General features: G+C 48.1%; 1 protein-coding gene across 4 annotated transcripts in view; it reads right to left on the bottom strand.

Annotated features, from left to right (window-relative positions):
• The window catches only part of INF2 (inverted formin 2), a 39,937-nt gene extending 21,457 nt beyond the window's left edge, over positions 1 to 18,480 (bottom strand). For 3 of the 4 annotated variants that reach the window (XM_084288412.1, XM_084288414.1, XM_084288415.1), the window contains exons 1-2: positions 18,437 to 18,480; positions 1,086 to 1,494 (exon numbers count right to left, since the gene is read on the bottom strand). In XM_084288412.1, coding sequence (XP_084144538.1) covers positions 1,086 to 1,482 — 397 coding nt within the window. In that variant the 5' untranslated portion in view covers positions 1,483 to 1,494; positions 18,437 to 18,480. Of the gene's footprint in view, positions 1 to 1,085; positions 1,495 to 7,870; positions 7,949 to 18,436 lie in introns of those variants that run through there. The other variant, XM_084288413.1, reaches the window with a different exon arrangement.
• Positions 18,481 to 21,246: the final 2,766 nt, after the last annotated feature.

Here is a 21,246-nt window from a genome sequence, read left to right as displayed (position 1 = left end):
CTAGTGCCAGTGGAAGTGCTAAAACAGCAGCCAAGATCTCAGCACTTGCAGTCACACATTTTATTTCCAGTTTTCAGTTATGAGTGTTTTCTAGAACAGCAGATAAACCATTTTCCCCAATTAATGAGTCTTATTTTTAGTGCAGAAGCGCCCAATTTGCATTTCAAATAAACCAATTGTTCTCACCAGTCCTCTTGTATTTCCTTTTCTTCCATTACACTCTTTGTGAGTCCTGGGAGGTGGGAGGGAGTGGATTAGATTATTTTATTTTCCCTTGTAATGCATGAAGATGCTAGACTGCTGAAAAGCCCAGGGTGTCCCCCTGTCTTGCACAGTACGAAAATGCCAGTTCTGTATTTCATGCTGGTTAAGAAAATACAGGGCTGAGGGAAAGAAAGAGGACTGTAGAGGGGAGCAAGCCAGCTTTCAGATTAAATGCATTTGGAAGAGCTATTAATAAAGGTTTCCAGGCGCAGCTGTGATCTCAGCTCCGCGGAGCAGCACAGAAGTTATACTCCCAGCCCCACTGTCATTAAGTGCTCTACAAGCAAGTCCTAGGAGATGCCCCAATGAGTTTCTGACCTAATGAGGAGCCAAGTGAATGGCAGGAGAAAGCAAATGGAGTTATCTGCCACTTCCTAGAAGGAAAAGACTAAGCAGCACAGAGAATGGGCTCTCTTGAGTCTAAACCATTCCACCCTCCCATCTCTCTACAGGCTACCAGTCTCCAAGCTTTTTATTCCTCTCCTTCTCTTGGGCCTCACAAAGACTAAAATAGCAAATGTCTGCTGAGAAGCTGGGTCATGGACTTCTTATGCCAATGTACATCTAAGGCAGAGTTTATCCCCACCTTTTAATGCACTATGAGGACATTGGTGTGGAAACGAGCCCAGCTAAATGACATTGATTGGCAAAGGTAATGTCACTTCAGAGCAGTCTTATTTTAAAAAGGAAAATGATCTCTTTCACTCATCAGATGCAATCAACAACTGCCAAGAAGCCTGGTGCAGGACAGGAGGACAAGCACCAGCAAAGCCCCCCTCCACACTGCATGTGATGGGTGAAGCAGGAAGACATTTCCTCACCTTGGAAGAGTTTTCTGACGTAGCCCTCATTGCTCACGATGTACTCAATGCCTTTGTGGGAGTTCATGACCGCTCGCACACAGTTAATGCAGGTGAGCTGAAGCAAGGCATCAGAAATCCTGGCCACCCCTCTCCCAGACAGCCTGTCCAGGGCCTCCAGGAGGAGGTCCAGCCCACACAGCTCCAGGAACTGGACCATCCAAGCATCATCGCTGTTCTCCAGCCGCTTCTTCAGCCCGGAGTAGTTCACCACTGACGGCATTTGCAGGAGACGGATGCACAGCTCTGGCTCCGCATTTTCCAGGTTGGCCTCCGACTGGTCGGTCTCCTGGGGCCCGAGTTTCTCCTTCAGGGCAGCCCATTTCTTGTGGGCACCTTCCTTTTTGATTGACATCATGAAAAGCTTGTCCTGAAAGGGAAAGAAAAGACAAAGTGAGAGGTTGATTTAGACTGCCCACCACCCTGTGGCAGCCCCATTTTTTTTCTCCTAGGGCTCAGGATGTTAAACATAACCACAGAAGGTCCCTGCTCCTTGGCCAGCTCTCCAGCATGCCAGGCACACACTGGAACCAGTCCTCTGTTGAAGAAACTAAATATATGTCCTCCTTAAAAACACACATTACATTCAGGCCCTGAAAACTCTGTAAAGAGACTCTTAGCACATCTAAGCCAGCAAATACAGCTTTAAAAGTAGCCAATTTACACCAGTCAATAGCTACTACCTGTTTTCATGCAGTGAAAGGATAAGGTTGGAAGTGGCATTATCAGCTCTGAACTCCTTATGTCCATTAAACCACTTAAAAATCTCACTGCAGTGGAAAGACTGCAGTTTCTAAGTATTTGTAATGGGACGTAGAGGCCATTTTGAGCATATCCTGCTTTTAACAGCATCCGATTGCCATGTTATTTTTTGCTTTTGTTTCTTTTGAATGATGCAGAGGTTAATTTTACAGCACTCACTTAATCTCTTCCTGTCTGCTGTAATCGCAAATATGTTTGCAAAATGCAGTGCTTGTGTGTGATAATGTGCGAGCCCAACAGGTTGCACGCAGAGAGACTGCAGCAGGAGGCTATCAAAACAGCAGTGCATCTTTTAGGAGATACAGCACATCTTTCCAAGGTCCGTCTCCCATGGTCTGTCTCAGCCACGCCGTTAGCAGCAAGGAGGGTGAGGAGCTGATTCAGCACAGAGAACTACCAAAGCCAAGCCAAATTAACCCAACTTTATGTTTGAGGCAGGATCCTCATTTTTCAGATACGCAATGATTTTAGTTAGTTATACAACGCAAGTCTTTTTCAAAGCTGAATGCAATCATTTTAAGGATCAGTTGCTCCCAGACTGGACCCACAGAGAGAGGATAAACCTGGGGCTGGCCTCTGTGCCCTGAGGCCAGCCACCAAAACTACCTCCTCTCCCTGTCATGTCACCAGCATCTCTGCTTCCTTAGGCTGCTGAGCCTGCATGGAGATCAGAATAACCTGGTGGCTGTTTGGCCCCCCAAACCCAGCACTGGGTGGATTGAAGGGATGATAGGAAAATCTTGCCTTCCATCACCAACTCCATCACTGGGGTTTCTAGCCCTCATGTCAAATAGTTGGCTTATTAATTTGCAGTAGGCATTGAGGGCATGATATTATGGGCCTAAACCTGCCTTTGGGATGGATACCAAGAGTGGTGGGATGAGATATTCAAGGTATCTCAAACAGTTCCCCCAGGGCAAGGTGATGGGTGGGACTTTTTGGGCAGGGGCACTCAAATCACAGCATTAAAAGCTGTGTTGAGTATGGATTGGAAGGGGTGATGGAGTTAGCTGTGTATGGTCACAGAAAATCCTAACACACTTCTAGAGAGCTCTGGAGAAACCCTTTTGCCGAGGGGAAAGAAGTTCTTGGCCAAGTGCCCAGCTGGTGATGGTCATGATCGAAAAACGTGAAGCTGCAAATATACCCTCTGAGAACACACTGTACAGCTAAGAAGTAATAAAAAGGGCCATAAAACAAAAACAAACAAACAAAAATCTTCCTGCCAAAGTATAGGCTAGAGTTTCTAAGATTTGTCATCAGTGCCTGCAACTCAGAACCTACTCACTCTTGGCAAAAGTCTCACTGGAGTTAGTCACCCCCAGCTGCTCCTCTGTACCCGAGCTCAGGAATTTGGGCTGGGCACAACACACAGAACAGAAATCCTCCCTGCCCAGAGGGAGGGAAGCAAAAGTGTCCAGCCCCATGGTCACAGCCTGGGCTTTGCAGCAGCATCCCATGCCCCTGGCCACAGCAGACTTATGGTCCCATGCTGCAGAGGTGCTCCTAAGGAACTGTGGTCAAACCCTGCCCTGTGTTTTGCATTGAGCCCAGGGGTCTTCTTCCAGTGTCTGCTGGCCAAGGCTGGACCTGAGGAGCATCCACACAGGGTGCAGCACAGATCGTCCTGCCCATAGCCTCCTTCGGTGGCTTCCCCAAAAGCCAAGATCCCTTGTCCTCCTGCTGACCCAGGTAAATGGGAGTCCTGGAGTTTTTATTCCTGTGCAGAGAATTCGCACAAAACCAAGCATGTGTCAGTGCTGAGCCCACGCTCTTGGCACCTGATGCACTGGCTGGGACCTGTCCCTCCTCCTGGCTCTCCTGGAGCCCAGGCCCTTTGCTCTTAACGAACTGGAAGGGAGCACCAGGCACAGAAGCCAGTTTCGCAGCTGCCCTTAACCCCATGGGGGAACAAAGGAGCCCCCTGCAGCCCCCAGTGGGGGCACAGAGGAGCCCTGTGCTCCTGCCCGGTGCTGCTGAACTGAGGGGCTGCAGGAGTGGCTGCTGACTGCAGGCTCCCTCTCTCTTTTGGTGACTTCTTGTTACACTCGTTAAATCACCTTTGTATTTGCATATGACTAAACCTTTCTTATCAAACCAGATAACATAGCGGGCTGGCTTTTTTCTTCCTGTAGGACAAATACATCTTTACATATAGTATCAGTTAAAGGAAGTCAGAGAGATTATAATAGGATTATTGACCTTAAATTTAGCTGATTTCTGAAAACTAAACTAAACCACTGCAACAGGAGACAGGAAATACTGACAGAGCATCCTGTTTACCAGTGGATTTGTTCTAAATTATCCTTTCCTCCCCACCTGCTCCATACAGATGTGAACAGATGAGAAACAAACCCAGGCAGGTAAATCTCAAAACAGTAATGGCTTGTGCTGTTATGCACTAAGCTGAACAAATTTGGTTGATTAAACATGCTTTCCCACAGAGAGCGTGCCCTTTTTTGTGGGGAAGAAAAAAAAAAAAAAAGACTACTCATGTATGTAACCACAAAAAGTGAATAAAATAAATAGGAGCTGTACTATATAAATGGAAAGGAAATAAATATGGAGACCGCAGCACAATTCTGCAGATGGTGTGATAAATCTGTTTACAAACAGAGATATGAGTGATATATTATGAATGCAGCATCTTTGCCTGTTTTCCATGAAGCACAGTGCTGTGACGCCGCTCAGCTACATCCTTACAGGGCTGCTGGTTTCACCTTTTATCTCTGACCACAGGAGCTTATTAGCAGGTAGGTGATCACAGCAGAGTGAGCCAGATAAGGGATTAAAATGGAGAGCATCTATTTGGCTGTGTCAGGGAGGCAATTTAGATTGTGCTGGCTGAGGAAAGTAAAGCCCCCTAACAAAAGAGACAAGGGCTAGACCCAAATACAATGAATACACCTTGCCTCCTGCCTACAGAGGGGCATGAGGAGCTTTTTTGAGCTGCTACTGAGGCCGCAGGGGAGGCTGCAGTGGTGGAAGCGATGCGCTCAGCCTGTGTCTGGCCATGCTTGCAGCACCCAAGCCCTCCCCAGCTACATCCTGAGCATGGGTGCTGGGTGCTACTCCCTCGGACACGTCCTGATGCTGAACCTGTGCTTCCTGCAGTGGGGACAGCCACCACTCAACAGCCACTGGAATACATGCAACACCCTCCTGATCTTGCTTCTCATCCTCCGAGGATGGTTAGGCCTTATGGGGAATGACACCTGGAGAAAAAGGACTGTAAAAATACTCCCGAGCAGCCAAATTTAAGGAGACACCATTGTGAAACATACGGATATCATAAGTGCTCATCCCCTTGCACCCAGCCACAGCAGCACTGGGGTTCATGGTGCTGTCTGGATCATTGGGTTCGCAAAGCTGCGATGCTCTCTGCACCCATCCAGCCCAGACTTTTAAACTTTCCTCCTCCTTTCTTTTTGAATCAGATGCTTCCCTGCAGCATTGTGTGCCCCTCTTTCCTCCGAGTAGAAGCAGCTCCTAGGGAGATGACATCTGTAGGGGATAAATCAGGGCACGTCAATACTTTCTCCATCCTTTGAAGTTGCGGAGCACAGAGCTGCACAGCACAGCTTTCTGTCTCAATTATTACGTGCCTCCAGGGTGACGTGGATCACAGCAAGGACCTGGGAGACGTGACAAGGGGAATTTCTTTGGGCAGCTCTGTATAGCTGGATGAAAAGGAAAAGGACAAAAATTATGGTCAAAGCCACTCTGATTTTTTGGCAGCAGACCCAGTGCCCATGCTGCTGGACAGAAGGACGCAAGGAGGGTCAGCAGCTGCCTGCTGCTCTTTGAGGAGGGTTGAGCCACCCCAACCCCATGTACTGCCTTCGTTGCCTTGCAGCCCTTCACGTCTCTCAATGAGGCTGCTGCTGCACACACTTGGCCCCTAAGAAAAGCTCTTTTAGGACTGCTCAGCCCCTCCCTCCCTTCTGTGCCTGTTCCTGGCACTGGGAAGGCTGATCTGCTTGGCTGCCTGCTAATGATAGGTTTTGCTTCTGGGTACTTCCAGTTTTCACTCTGCTGCTGGGAATGTGCAGAGCCTTTGTATTTTGCAACATGTCAGACTGCTCAGTCAGTAAAAAGAAACAACATCCTGGCTTTGCGCTTTCCAAAAACACTTCAGAAAACCTGAAGGGTTCGTTCCTCCTCTCTTCTTGCTTTCATTTCCACTGTTGTGTTTTCCCGTGCAGTGTCTGAACAGCTCGGCACACGCAGACTAATGAGATCACCCTCCCACACACCCAAAGAGGGGGGCAACTCCATTTTAGACACCAATCTGACCCTCATGTGAGCCCACTGCTGTTGGCAGGAACCAAGGGTGGGCTCACACGAGGGTCAGATTGGTGTCTAAATTAAGCATTCTGGTGGGAAACTGAGACAGAGGCAAGGTTTGCCCAACAGAGCACAGCAAAACTTGCTGAGACCCAGGCTGGGCACTCCAACCACCCACTGCTGGTTATGGCTAGAAAAGGACAGAGCAGCCTCAGCTGCCTTCAGATCTACACATTCTTTATCCCCACCTGTATCAGAGGCATGAATGAGTGATTTATGATAAAAATAATGAAAAGGGTTTGGAATGAGTACCCAGTCCTTCTCTGCCCTACTGAAGAAGTTAACGGGCAGGAGTGGGGCCACGCATCAGCTGGAGGTGGCACAAAGGTTGCAGTGGCTTTTTCCATCAGCAAACACCCAGAGATGGATTTCAGAGCATAAACAAAAAGGACTGGGTTCATACTGGTATAAATATGTATGTATTATGCTAGCATAGCTTATTCTTGCACATCGAAAGAGCGTGTTGTACTCATTCAGTCTCACCCACCAACATTAGGATGCTGTGTACCAGTGCAGCTTCTCTCTCCTGGGCAAATATAAGAAATGATATTGTGTGACATCTCATACAAGTGGTAAATCTGTCCATTCCGAATGTTTTGGCAGTGGTGGGGTTAAACCAGGATTAACTACACTGGTAAAAATAATCACCTGTGCCTTTTTCCTCCCCAGTAAACAAACAAGTAAATAAATCATTAGGCTGCTGCAGGAACCACATACAAATCAATCTAAAGTGAGATGCTCAAGGATGTTTATGTTAGGATCTTCAGTGTGATCTAAAACCTTATTTATATTTAAAGATTTTTCTAGCTTAGCTTTAAATGGGTTTAAAAACCCTCTTACTTACAACAGTAACACTGCGTGAAGACACTTGATAAAGGATTTTCCCTAACCCGGTAAGCCAGGTTTAAATGAAATCAGTGCATAAATCAGACCCTCACATCAGAAATGACTGCTGCCACCGAGGAAACATGGCCAAAAGCAACATGTGAGTCTCCCCTATCTGCCAAACCGATTTAAAAAGATTTCTACAGCAGATGAGAGCCATGCAGCACCCTTGCACAGTACCACAGGTCCTTGGAGGAGCCACAGATTTAGGGTCAGAGGGCTGCCACGTGTTAGCCAGCACTCATCCCACGCACAGAAGATGTCAGCTCCCGCCTGCACTAGGTAAAAACCACAGCACAGTACCACCGCCAGCTAAAGGGACTGTAAATCCCGTACCCTGGTCTTATTGGGCTTCCTCATGGTATCCCAACTGCAGTCCAGGTCCCACAGAAACCCTAACGGGACGTACCACAGGTCTGTGGTTGCCTGCTCCAGCACACGCACTCTGGCAGGGGCAGCACCTCCACGCACCCCCGCAGCTGCGGTGCCAGCATCGTTTGGCATTTTTGGATGCAATTTATGAGGATGATTTGGGGGGGGGGGGGGGGTCACGTGAGAACCAGAAACTGTTACCCAGCAACATGGAAAGTGCGGTAGTAACTTTCTAAGATTCTCACAGTTCCCTCGCAGTGGGAAGCTGTCACGCAAACAGATACTACAAGAGCCAAAAAGCTTCTTTTATTGCCTTTTTTTTTTTTTTTTCCTAAACACCTCCACAGGAAGCCAAGAGGACAGAAAAAATGAATCCCTACCTTGGAGCTGAAGCCAAATTATTCTCCCGTCTCCCTCGCACAGAAGAATCCTCTCCAAATAGCCGTGCGAGTGCTCACTTCCCAATCCAGCTCATTTTCTCCTTCTCTGCCAAGCAACCCTCAGTCAATAAAGTCCAAATCCCTGAACGAGTCACTGTCTGCAAATCTTATGCTACAAGAAGTTCAACAGGATGTCAGCATTTAATAATATGCAAACACCAGCCTTCTGAATGGTGCAAGCAAATAACTTTTCTGTAGCCACCAGGGAAGGCATTTGCATGTCATTTGTCACCCACTTCATTCACCCTGTGCTGGCCACTGCTAGGGCACTACGTATGGGAAGGTGGGAGGCTCGTGCATCTACCAGTGGCCGCAGTCCCCGGGCTCTTAACAAAACAGCCCTGATGTGGGGTGACTCAGAGCAGGGAAATGATCTGGCAAAGGAAACGGAGCAAACAAACCAAAAAAAAAAAAAAAAAAAAAAAAAGAACAAAAAAGGCAAGAAAACTAAAAAAGAGGAAGAAAGTTGGCTAGGGTGGGATGGAGAGGGTGGGGGCGGCACCTTGCCTCAGCCCTGCTGTTTTTTTTGGCTTCAAGGCCTTGTAGCACCGGGGCTTTACACTGTAAGCTTTCCAAGCTGTCTGAAATGCTGGCAGGGCCAGGATTGCTTAAAACACTTTAAACAAGGGCAATGTCAGACAGGGCTGCACACTTAGGTCAGCAGCTCGGAGAAGGGCACCACAGCAAACAAGGGGTCTCCATGGCAGGATGCAATTTCAGGAATCCTGGGCATCCCTAGGTCCCCCTGCACCTCATCCCAGCCTGGCCTTTAGGGGCCAAGAAGGCTGTGAGGATTTTAAAAGATCCTTTAAACAGAAAACATCTTTGTGCTTTTCTGTTTTTCTTGGGGAGACTAGCTTGTGAAGCACGGCTGTGAAATGGCTCCATTCGTCCTCTTGGGAGGTGCTAACTCAAAGTCAGCTATTACCAAATTGTGAATATTTCAACAGGGCCCATGTTGGCAGAGACCTCCTACCTGGCTCGTGACAGCCATTAGACCTCGAATGCTGTTTTTTTCTTGCTGCACAAGGCCTCCGACCTGAATAAATCACAAGCTGGAGCTTGCAGTAAGAAGTTTACTGCTTTAATGGGGAAACTCAATACTTGAGTATATGAGCATCAATGCACCAGAAATACACTGATCTGCTTGTCCTTTGGCCCCAAATTCAGTTAGCTTTTAAGAGAAGGATTTGCCCCTGTGCTTTCTAACTAAGGCAGTTTTATAATGATAGAATCATAAAATCATTTAGGTTGCAACAGATCTCTGAGATCACCTGGTCCAACCATTAACCCATCACTGCCAAGCCTACCACTAAACCATGTCACTAAGCACCAATCTACACGTTTCTGAAGACCTCCAGGGATGGTGACTCAACCATTTCCCTGGGCAGCATATTCCAATACTTCACAACCCTTTCGGTGAAGAAATTTCTCCTAAGATCCAACCTAAACCTACCCTGGCGCAACTTGAGTCCATTTCCCCTCATCTTATCACTTGGTGTTTGGGAGATGAGACAGACCCCTGCCTTGCTGTTGCCTCCTTTAAGGTAATTGTAAAGTTTGATAAGGTCTCCTCTGAGCCTCCTCTTCTCCAGACTAAACAACCCCGGTTCCCTCAGCTGCTCCTCACAGAACTTGTGGTCCAGGCCCTCCACCAGCTTCGTAGCCCTTCTCTGGATATGCTCCATGGCCTCGATGTCCTTGTAGTGAGTGAGGGTTATGAGTTTCACCATAACAATTCAGTGCTAAGGGAAATGACTGCACAGTTCTCCGTCCTGCTGTAGAAAGCACTATGATCTGAGGTAAACTTTCATTTATAGTGGATTTTACATCAGCAAACAAATTTCACTTTGCTGTGTACTCCTGAAGTGTAATTCCCAAGGCCTCAGAAGACCGGTTGCTAACCTGGTTCTTGGAGCAGGTTTGGGGGGAAATAAGAGAATCAAGAGGAAAAAAATACTGCAAATAAAAAAAAAGAGAGAAAAAGAGAAAAAATGAAAAAAAAAAAGAGCAGAAGCATTGAAATCAGGCTAAAAAGCACAAAAACAGCTCCAGGGCTGCAATGTCTCTCTGCAGGCCTATCAGCACGTGAACAGATGAGAAAAATGAGCAGGTTTGGATGGTGGCTCCTGCTTCCAGCTTATGCATCACGAGATCAGGAGGAGATGAGGGCATCTTCAGGGGCTTCTCTGCTCGCACAATGGGTCCATGAAGCACAGGAATCCAATTAAATAGAAAATAACACACCCCACTTGCCCCTTAGAAATTGATTATTCCTCCGTATAGCAACCAGTGTCTTCTCACTGCTCCACGCTCATGTGACCAACCAGTTCTTGTGCCAGCAACTTTTCTTGGAAGTTGTTTCAAGGATTTTTGGAATGTGGATGTGCAGCTCATTTCTGGAGGTTTGCTGCGATAGTTCCTTTTAGTTGATCCTGGCTGGAGCTTATAATCCACTAGGCAATCACTAACTGCCCACACAGCCAGCAGTCACGATGCAATATTCACTTCTACTGTTCGCTGGGTACTGCAGCCCCTGTGGAGCCAGTGAAGGCAGGTGAACGAGCACATGGATATGGGATCTGCAGGGAAAAGCTAGGGTGCCAGGTTAAATTATCCAGACTTCTTCAACAGTCTTTCATTCATCTGAGAACAGAACTGTGGGTTAAGCAACCAGAGTGACTGATGTCAAAGCGCTGAAAGTGCATGTAAGGGGGTCTGGCCATGTGAGGACATACAAATTTACGAGGAGAGCCCAATCTTACCCCTGCCCACAGGGAAAGGAAGGGCCTGTCCTATGCACAATGCTCCCATGCCAAGGGGCAGGCAGGAAGGTCCAGAAGAGCTGTGGGGAGTGGACGGGGTGGAACGGTGATGTTCTTCCCATGTAAACCCAGGGCTTTGCTCCCTCCTTTGGGAGCAAGAACCCTCAGGAAGTCGTGGGGAGCTGCAAAGCTGCCTGATGGCTCTTCTGCTTGCTTAATTTTTTTTTCATCAGAGAATGAGGAGGAGATTTTACCTATAGAAGTTTCTGACACTCCCCAGCCCTCTTGTCACAGACCTCTGACTGCCTTTCTGCTAAATACATTCACTGAAGTTGATGCTGGGGGAGAGAAAAAAAAAGGCCTTTTGAAGTAGTCTTTATCTGATGGATGCTTTGGATAATGAAAATAAAAGATGCTGCTCCTGCCAGCTCTTGCATATTTCCTGGAACATTGTATTTAATGGGGGCAGATCTGCTTTAAATATCTAAAGCATTAAATCCACAGCTCTTTTGGTAGGAAGTTTCTATAACAAAAAACATCCTGTTTTGGGGAGGGTGCTTCCAGCCAGGGAAGAACCATGAACAGCTACGAAATATCTGCTTTCACTGGACAAGAGATGACAACGTTTTCTGGAAAAAAAAAAACGACTTAAAAATCCCCCCACACCAAAAAGCCCTGCATCAGCAGTTCTACCCAGAGCAAAGGGTACAACCTCACGCATGGGTCTCTAAAGGATGTATGTGCTCTCACTGGCTCTCTATTGAGTTTATTTATCTTGCATACCTGCATTACGCAGTGCCAGGAGGCGTACTCGCATGAGGAAGAAGGTCTGCAGGCAGGGAAGAGCTCTTCCAGAAGAGCTGGTATAAAGCAAGAGGTCCACAGAGGAAAGGGTTGGATGCAGAAGGCTGCACGTACTGCTAAGCTAAAGAGCAAGGTTTGAGGACAGCCCTGATGAAGAAAGCTACTGGGACAGCAGAAGGGTTCTTTAGGAGGCAGCCTTCTTCCAGCTGCTCCCCAAATAGGCTGCAAACCCAACTCCCTCCTATTGAGATTAGCTTTTCCATTGCAGCTGCTGATGAACCATTTAGCTGGCATCGTACCGAGAGAACAGCCCGAGAGCAAACATCCTGAACGCTATTGTTCAGATAAGGCTGGTGGTAGTCAGGACTCCTAATGGCACAGGCAAGTGCTTATCGCACACATTAAGGAGATCGGACCCAGATACTTGGCTGGGAGCTGGTACGACTCTGGATGTTACTAAGAGCAACCAGAGAACAGGCCTGATTGTTAATTCAAAAAGTTAAGCATCTGAGGCATTTAAAATAAATTCTTGCAGAGAGCAAAGGACTGGCTTAGCATTATTTCAAAACTAATCCACTCCAAAGATGCCTTCAGACTATTTTCTCCACCGCTGAGTGAAAAAGTTTGACGTCCCTCTTTTATAATGCAATAATCCCAGCACATTGAGTGGCTTAACCCTTTGCTTTGCTACAGCATCAGCTGAGGAACTAATGCTGTCACTCCTAAAACCTCTTATTCCAACTCTAACCCACAGTCTTATAATTAATGTGAAGGGATTTTAATATGCTACAACCACCTGGAGGTTTACAGTGAGATATCCTCATGCTGGGGACAAAACGGCCCCACCATGTATTTTAACGTAATAACATAAGCAGTTTTAATATAAAAGCAGGGTATCTTAACATTTTCATATCTTTTAGCTTTTCTCACACAATAACCTGAAACACTTCAGAAACAAGGTGTTGATACTGTTTTTCTTTCTTCACGAAGAAATCAGTGGTTCAGTCATACCCGTGAGTTTGCAGTCCAAGGAGCTGCACTGCTTCACATCAGCTGAGAACGGGGCTGTCACTGACTTTCAAGAGAAAAATCACTGTATTTATCTTGTAACTAAATATAAAACTAATATTAGGATATCATTTTATATGTGATTCATCTCTACACATATGGTTTGCTCCGGCACTTGCTTACAAGTATTATCAGAGCAGGGGTTTGGGAAACGTAGGCTTGTAAAACAATTCAGCTTTGTGCTAGTCCTTTCTCTGACCTTTCTCCCAGCTAAACAGAGGCCACGTTTAGGGCCTGGAATTGGTTGTGTAGGGTCAGTGCATTTCCAGTAACAGAAATTATAAAAAAAAACAAAAACAAAAACCCAGAATTTATCCCCAGGCTTCTGAAAGATGCCTCAGGACTGGATAAACACAAAATAACTCATGAATATTGGACAGCTTGTTCTGAAATTTGGAACTACTGTGCATAAACAGCACACAGAGCCAAGCAGGCTGGGAAGCAGCCGGCAGAGGAAGCAGCCCAGCAGCTCGGCCAGGCTTCGGGTGCAGGCTACTTGGGGAGCTGAGTGCCACATCGCCGTGATGTAAAGCAGAGGGGAAACAAGTCATTAAAACACAGCAGGGAATAGAAATATTTGCTCCCCAGCTCACCTTCATGGCAGGTTCAACTTTGCACTGTTTGTCACAGAAGTCAAGAACAAGACATACTCACGAACACTTTATAAATCGCAGAGCCCGCTGCTGGGTAAATTCTGCAACCCCCATTTGCTTTTTCCATGCAAACATTTTTGCTCGGGCTAGGCGTATATTTGCTTTACTGCAATGTCCACGTGGATGAAAGTTTGAAAGTTAAGCTGACCAACCCCAAAGAATTTTTTTTTAAATAGCAGAAGTAATTAATCTCCTTCAGGGAATGAACCAGCCCTTCCTGAGCTAGAGGTGCACAAAGGAGATCGCAGCCACCTCCCAGGGCAGGAGGAAGGGTTACATACTCTGACATCGTGGCGGCAGCAGGACTCACAGCTGTGCTGGGCAAAGGGGGCAAAACCCCAGAGCAATCCCTTCCCATGCACAGCAGCTGCTGCTGCCCCTCATCGTGAGCCCTTTTGTAGCAAGAACCATCCTTTCATCTGGGTGAAATACCTTGAGCTGGGCCAGGTGGTGGGAAAGGAGTTGATCCACCATGGCTTGGATCCTGGGAGGGCTGCGGGAGGAAAACTATCGTTCCCAAAAAGCAGCGACCTCATGCTGTGGGGACTTCTGTTTCCAGCCAGAGCTTCCATCAGAAGATAACGCTAATGCTTCGCTCGCTGCTTGCAGCAAACACGGCGCGATGACTTAACGGAAAGGCAGGATGATGAGACGCAGACAGTTGCCAGATAGAAGAAACCAGCACAACAGAAGCAGCGCAGAGATAGCTGCCTTATTAAAAATAATGCGATTTAACTGTCATCGTGGAGGGTAACAGCTATTCCTTAGCTGCGTCAACACAAACAGACCTAAAGACCAAAGCTGACAATAAATAAAGAGAAACAATGCCATCCTCTTCCACTGCCTCGGGCAGGGGATGCAGGGCTGCTGCAGCCTCCCTGTCTGTATCCCCATTGCTGGCTGGGGATTTGCTCACTATGTGCCCTAAAACAGGGCATGTCCCTGCCACAGAGCTGGGCAGGGAGCAGACCCCACGACCCTCCAAGCCTCCCCAGGGCTGGGAGGACAGGCGCCTCTCCCCCTGCTGCGTCGGACCCACACACGGTTAAAATTGTAAATGTTTTCCATTTTAAAGAAGAACTAAATTTAGAGATTTTATGGTTTCATGGTGCCTCCTTTCCCACACTTTTCTGGAGCTATCCCAGCACGCTGCAAATTCCCCTGCTGTCCCTGCTTGTTAAAACGTGACTCAGCTCTCCCAGCTGGAAGCGTGATGAGCCACGCGGCACCAAGGTAGCCATCGACAGCGTCCTGCTTTGATTTCAGCATTCACCATCATTTCAGGACAGCAGAGGCAACAGAAGGCTTTGGATGTTGGATGTGGGGAGAAATCAGTGCCACTGAAGCCATGGGTGTGCTGCGAGCAGCTATACAACCTATCGACTGGAGTTTCTCCTAGCACAAAGGATTGACTAAGGATACCTGCACAACAGGCTCTAATGGAGCCGCAGTGCAAAGAGCAAATTCTCCCTCTGTCTTTAAACATTTCCCTGAATTAGTACCTTTTACACTTCAGCCAAGGCAAAATAATGGTCATGGTAAGAAAAAGAAATGGGATGTCAATGCAAAATAGCACCACCTTGTGACATATAACCATAACCAGACTATAACCATACCAAGTTGAACATTGCACCCTCCCAACAAGATTTGGCAGTTATTAATCTGCCTTATTTTTTTTTTTATTTTTTTTTATTGGACACAGTGCTGGAACAAAGTCCCTTCTGAACTGAGATGCTACTTTTAGGGTATTTAAAACATTTTGGAATCAGCTGAGTGACTCAAATTCTGGGACTAAAATTCCAACCACTGAATCTCAGTCCCTCCTGCTGGCTTTGCCAGGTCTCCTTTATCAGCTCAGGAGGTTTCCCAGAGCACCTTGAAAATGCTCAGAGCCTTCTGCAAACATTATCGCTTGCTTAAGATTTTCATTGATCTGTGGCTTCAGTATTTCCAGCACTTTGAAATGTCAGCATGGGTATCAAACTACTAGAAACAGCTGAATCCATGAATGACACTGGCTGGTTACATCAAATAGAAAAAATCATCACGCTGTTTAATATGGACCTTCTCTCAAAGCTTGCTGTAGATGCGAAAGGTTGTGTTGACAAAACTGCAGCAAACATACACCTGCCACACTGTACAAACACTTACTTTTAACTGCAGCAACTCCTGCACATCACAGGCTATGACTCAGTGGCTCATGAATTCCACACACCCTCTGCCTATTTGTTTCTACATTCAATTCCACAAAATCAGCTCCTTGTCTACCACTGACGACATCTGGTAGCAATTATAAGGCTTGTCTGTTGCTCGCTGGTGATTTTTTTCCTAGGAAAAGAGAACCAGGTGATACGCAGCCTCGGCTAAGATCCTTACTGAGAAGTGCCACGAACGTAATGACCCCGCACCTAGGCTTGCAGCAGCCCTATCAGCAAGAAACCAGCCTCTGTTCCTAACAAAACAAAGCCTAAGCTTTGGACAAAGCCAAGGCTCAAAATCTGACCTAGTTTTCTTCCTTCTCCCAATTTGGTCTTAGCATCTTAGTTGAGAGCCTGGGGCTGAAGAGCTTTCGGCGTAATGAAATAGGGAACTGCTTGCCTGCTCTGTTGCAGTACTTTCTTTCCCACTGCTGCATGTGCAATGCTGAGAAACTGGAACAATCTTGGTGAATAATGCCGAAAGGATTATAACATATTAGGTCCGAAGCACCTAGTCACTCTCACGCCGACGCGCTGAGCTTACTGGGGAGCCTCTCTCCTGCACACAGGGCATCGTGGTGCAAGGCTGTACCGAGCTCCTGCTAAATACTTGGCTCATTTTCGCCTAGTTAGATAAAAAGCAATGCACAATGTTAACACAGGGAACAGGGATAACTCCTTATGATGTCCTATCTACCCGCTACGGCATTTTGCACTGAGCGGAGCTGGATTTGTTCCGAGCCACTGCATGATCCTACAAGTTGACTTTGTTGATTCAGTGGGTGCTGCTTTCTCTGAATCATTATTGATAGACATTATTGCAAACACTAAGAGCAAGGATATTCGACTGGGAGTTAAATCTGAGCTCCGATACAAGCCTGGAGTTTGACTGAAGTTCCCCCAGCTGCTTCAGCTCTACAAATATTGTTCACTGCCTGATCACTGCATTGTGTTGCCACCCACTGCCCAGTTACTCCCATCTTCTGCTCGTGGCTGGTTATGGTACAATGGCAGGATTAAAAACCCCTCGTCAATGGAATAATCGCTGCAGGAAAAAAATAATTGAAGACATAGAAGTAAATGGTGGGGAAAGAGGGACAAAATGCAACTTAGTTTGCTTTGATAAGGACAATTTTCTACTCGGTTGCTTCGAGAAATCTACCAGGCATATCAGGTACACAGAAAGGGGTAGAGTTCAGCTTTCAGCACCTCTGAAGCACAGCCGCTTGCTGCACAGCTCGCAGTGAAACGGGAGGCAAGCCACAGAGGATGAAAATCTGTAATAAATAGGGTACAGGTCTAAAAGGAGAGGACTACTCACATGGATGAAGGGATCAGTCCGAGTTTGGCGGGGTCACTACTGGGAGTGAGGAAGACCCTGTCCCACCCCACATCTCCTTTCGTGACACTTCCACAGGAAGAAGCAAGTGAGAGAAAGCTGGGAGGAGACTGCACCAGCACAGAGCATGGGGATGTGATGTAAAAGTGGGATTAATGGGAGGGGAGGGTAAAATCAGCTCTGACAGCAGAATACAGAGGTCAAGTGGGCACTCAGCAATGAAACACCCTGTTTCCCACTCCCATCACAGGACAGTAAGAGCCCAAGGAGGAGGTTTATTGCAATGCCTACCAGGTGAGGGATCTATTTCTCGGTGAGGAGTCGAAGCAGAAGAGTCACCCGACAGCTCTGCTCAACCATGGGGTAGCCGGTGAGCAGACGCGTGGCACAGGACTGCTGGGGATCAGCAGGAGCTGGAGCCTGCTTTACGAAAGCAGACGGCAAGTTCTGGCCTGCTTGGCATTGCGCAGCAGAGAGAAAAGCAAGCAACTGCTGTTTCTACATGGGTATGAAGAAAAATGAGAACAAGAGAGAGAGAACTGAGCAACTGAGCTCAAATATGAAGTTAGGGAAGGATGGATATTGGAAGAAATTGTATAATATCTGTTCATCAAGTTCAGAAACTTCCCCTTCTTGGGAGATGGGGAACAAATGAATTACGGCAGCGTGCAATAAGGCGTCATATCGTTGAGCATGTAGATTTGCTGACCTGCCAGGTCCCTTCCTGTCCCACATTCAGATGATCTCTTTACACAGTGGGCCTCGTACACTGCTTGCATTTTTGAAGCAAAAATTCTTGGCCAGCAGCCTAGAGCAGGATTATTAACTTATAACAGCACACACACAAAAAATTACAAGGGCTCATAGCTGCCGGCAACTCCCCTCTGCCACCTCAACTTTGGCAGCCGCTGAGTGGAAAAACCAAGCTGAAGTGGCTGGGGGAGAAATGGGATTTCTGGCCAGCTGCCCTAAATCCCAAGCAAGTTCAGTAGGACAAGAGCAACCTTCCTGCAGCTCTGCTGACTCCAACTTTTCTTTTTCACTGACTTAGGCCAGAAGTTTCCTCGCAGGCTGCCCGGGTGCGTTTCACAGCCTTCAGGGTGTTTACTCGGAGAAATTCCCCAGCCTGAGGAATCTGAGGAAGGCAATGTGCGGGGAGGGAGGGGGTCACAACCTCCAGTTTTGGGGTACTTGGGCAGGATCAGTGCACCCAAGCCCTCCTCTCCCGACCCCAAGCCCTGGAATTCAGCCCCCAGCACTGATGTCGCAAGAAGCCCCTCCATCACCTCGGAGCCACCGAGCAAAAAAAAAGGGGAGATGAGGGACGGGAGGAGCACGCAAGAAAACCGGGAAGGACTCGGGACACCTCCTCCAAAACCAGGAGAAGGCTGCAAAAATACAAACCCTGCACGCTCGGCCGGCAGCTCCCAGCACGGCGATCCCGCAGCCCCCCACCCTCCACCAGCCGCCCCCCCCCCCCCCCTCTTTACACCCCCCGCCCCGTCCCACGGTGTCCCGCATCCCTTATCCCGCATCCCTCATCCCATGTCCCGCATCCCGCATCCCACCTGCCCGCCGCCCTGTCGCACCCGCAGCCCGCAGCGGCGCCCACGCGTGTCCCCCCCCCCGCCTCCCTCGGCAGCCTCCGCAGCCTCCCCCCCGCCTTCCCCCGGCCTCACCGTGGCCGCGGAGCCTCCAGCGGAGCCCGCAGCCTCCGGGCTCTGCCCGCCCGAGGCTGCCGCGCCCCGTTCCGGGGCGGGGCGGGGGCGGCGGCGGTGGGGAAGGGAAGGGAAAGCGGGGGGGAAGTTTTTGAGCTCTGAGCATCCTCCCCCCGAGCCCAGCCCAGCTTCAGGAGGGGCTGGGGTTGAGGTTTTGGGGGGAGTGGGGTCCCCTCGGGCAGGGGATGCGCGCTGCGGTCCATGTCACTGAAGGGCTCTGATTGGGTTGGGTGGAAAGAGGGGATGGGGGGGTTATTTGTTACAGAGAGGTTTGGCTTTAGGGGTAGAGGGTGAAACTGTGGAGCTAAGCCTCCTGTTAGCAGCCGGGTGGGGACAGTTCGGCGGAAAAGTTTGTTTCCCATTGCGGGTCGGGGTGCTCTCCCCTCCGGTCACTCCCCTCCGTGTTCAGGCAGAGCCCTGCTGCCGTGCTGGGCTTGGCCATCCGAGGAGAAAAACCAGCAGGAAAAATCCTGGAAGGGGGGAGAAGGGGAGAGCTAACGTGGAAATCCTGCTAAAGTGTTTTTGCAAGGGCTGCTGCGAGCTGAGAGCCGAGCCTCACGCCGCTGAGTGCGATTACGGGAGACTGGAGGGTAGTTACAGGGTAGGAACACGGCGATGAGCATCTCAGAGGCTTCAAATTGGAAAATGAGACCTGAGATTTTACCGGTTGCTCGTAAAACACTGCTTTGTTTCTAGTGAGAGAAGAGAGAAATGGGAGAAGACGGCGTCTGTCAGGGATGGCAGCTAACCGGCACGGCTCCTCAGTTATTCTTCTACTCAAAAGAAATGTTTCTAACCGGTGTCTTATGCAATACCCAGATGGGTACATAATTTGTTGTACAAATCTACGTGGCAGGAAAAATGGATGTGTCCCCTGCAATCTCTCTCTGAGGATATAAACCTGATTTTGAAAGATCTATCTGTTGTTTAGGAAATACTCCGCGTCTTCTGCTGCTGTTGTTGTTTTTGCTTCAGCCAATTTCCCTTCTCTGCATGTTTTTGCTACTTCAGTGTGAGAAGAGGCACAGGGAAGCCAAATCTTTCATACTCAAGCCCACTTTTCATTTCTTTTGCCTCTGTTCCTCCCAGGACTGCCCTGGCACGTGAGCGGGGTTGGCCGCATGGGAGGCAGCAGGGAAGCCTCTGTGCTGTATGCAGGAGACGTGCTGCTCACCATGGCCTTGTACCCTGGGTGGGTAAAAGACAAGGGGTATTGTTCCCCTTCCCCCATGCGTCACTGCTTTACTCATCCTTGCTCTCATGCTTGACACTTGACAGTCATGCTTCCTTGTTTGAGCACGGGGGGACAATGTTCATGGCACTAAAAATCGATTACGGATGATAAATTAAAACCACGGAGCCTCTCACCATCACGTAGAAGTGAAGAGCAAAGGCAAGAGAAGGAGTGAAAATGAATTTCTGTGGAAATGCCCCTTGTTTCCACCACAATCACTTTTGACCAAAGCAGATATGAGTGTGGGGGCGAGCAGCAGGCACACAAATGCTCCTTTGTTGGGATAAAGCCGTGCTGTGCATGTGTGTCCGGGGGTGCAGATGTGGTGTGGCTGTGGGGATGCGGGACCTGCGCCTGCACTGTGCTTTGCTCCTTGAAACCTCACATCCTCAAAAAGCAAGCTGAGATTTCCCTGGGCTCCTTATCTCCTGCTTGGAGAAGGTGTGAGCAGCAAAGGTGCTGTTGTATATCTCTATTGCTGCTTTCATTTGGTCTTATTGCTGCCAATTATACACCAAACATGCAAAGTCCACCACATGGACCAAGTTCCCCTTTGGTTACACCAAAGATGCTCCATGACCATTGTTCCCTTCTAATTCTGGCTGTTTTTTTTTTTTTTTTTTTTTTTTTCTTCTTCTTCTTCTTCTTCTTCTTTTTTTTTCCCTTTGGCTTGGGTGAAAAAGCTGATGGCACACACCTGGTCCTGGCAGGGAGGGAAGCCCTGGCTGGGTGCCTCCATAGTGGGGCTACCCCTTGTTTCTCTGTCCCACAGCAAAAAGGATTGGAAGGATCAAGAGAAATGCTGCAGCAGCTGGAAGGCTCAGGGGGATTGTTGCCCTGGATGGACTGAGCTCTTAAAAATCATTTTTTTCAGTGGAGCAAAGTACTGCCCAAACTCTCTCAGCCTTTACTGCTCTGTATTTACATTATCTTCATCAACATTTGGATGACTTTTTTGTTATTATTATTATTATTATTTTTCCTTTCTCTTGATCTGTTTCTTCCTACTGTTCTGGGATCCACGTCATCTTCCTGGTATATTACTTAGTGCCCTGCCCCTCAGGAGTGCTGAAACATTTGGGGTTTCTGATCTGAAGGCAGGATTGCAGAAGAGCTCAGGAATGCATGTGAGACGTGAATGTTTGTGCAGACATTCCTCTTCCTAACAATTAGCTGGGGTTTAGATAGAGATCTGCCATACCGAGAATGTCATTACTGCACAGCTGCAGGAATTGTAGTCCCAAGGTCTCATGACAAGAGCTGTTTTTGTGTTTGTCCCTGCTTGGATTAAAGCAGAACTCATTTCCAGCAGCAGTCGAGGTTAAGAGCATGTGCTGCACAGAAGCGTTTTTGGATCTATTTGTTCCTTCACTCCCGCCCTTTGCAATGCTTACAGCGAAGGTCACAGCGCAGAAGAAAAGGGCTTTCTGGTTTTGAGTTGCAAAGCGGTAGCAGCGGTTGAATTTTCCTGAGGGAGGGGCCCCAGGAGAGTTTCGAGACTCAAAGATGATGATATTATCTGCAATATCAAGCACAC

The sequence above is a fragment of the Netta rufina genome (assembly GCF_964035555.1).
Source record: "Netta rufina genome assembly, chromosome: 5".
Classification (NCBI taxonomy): Eukaryota; Metazoa; Chordata; class Aves; order Anseriformes; family Anatidae; genus Netta; species Netta rufina.
This window is presented reverse-complemented; position numbering and strand designations above follow the sequence as displayed.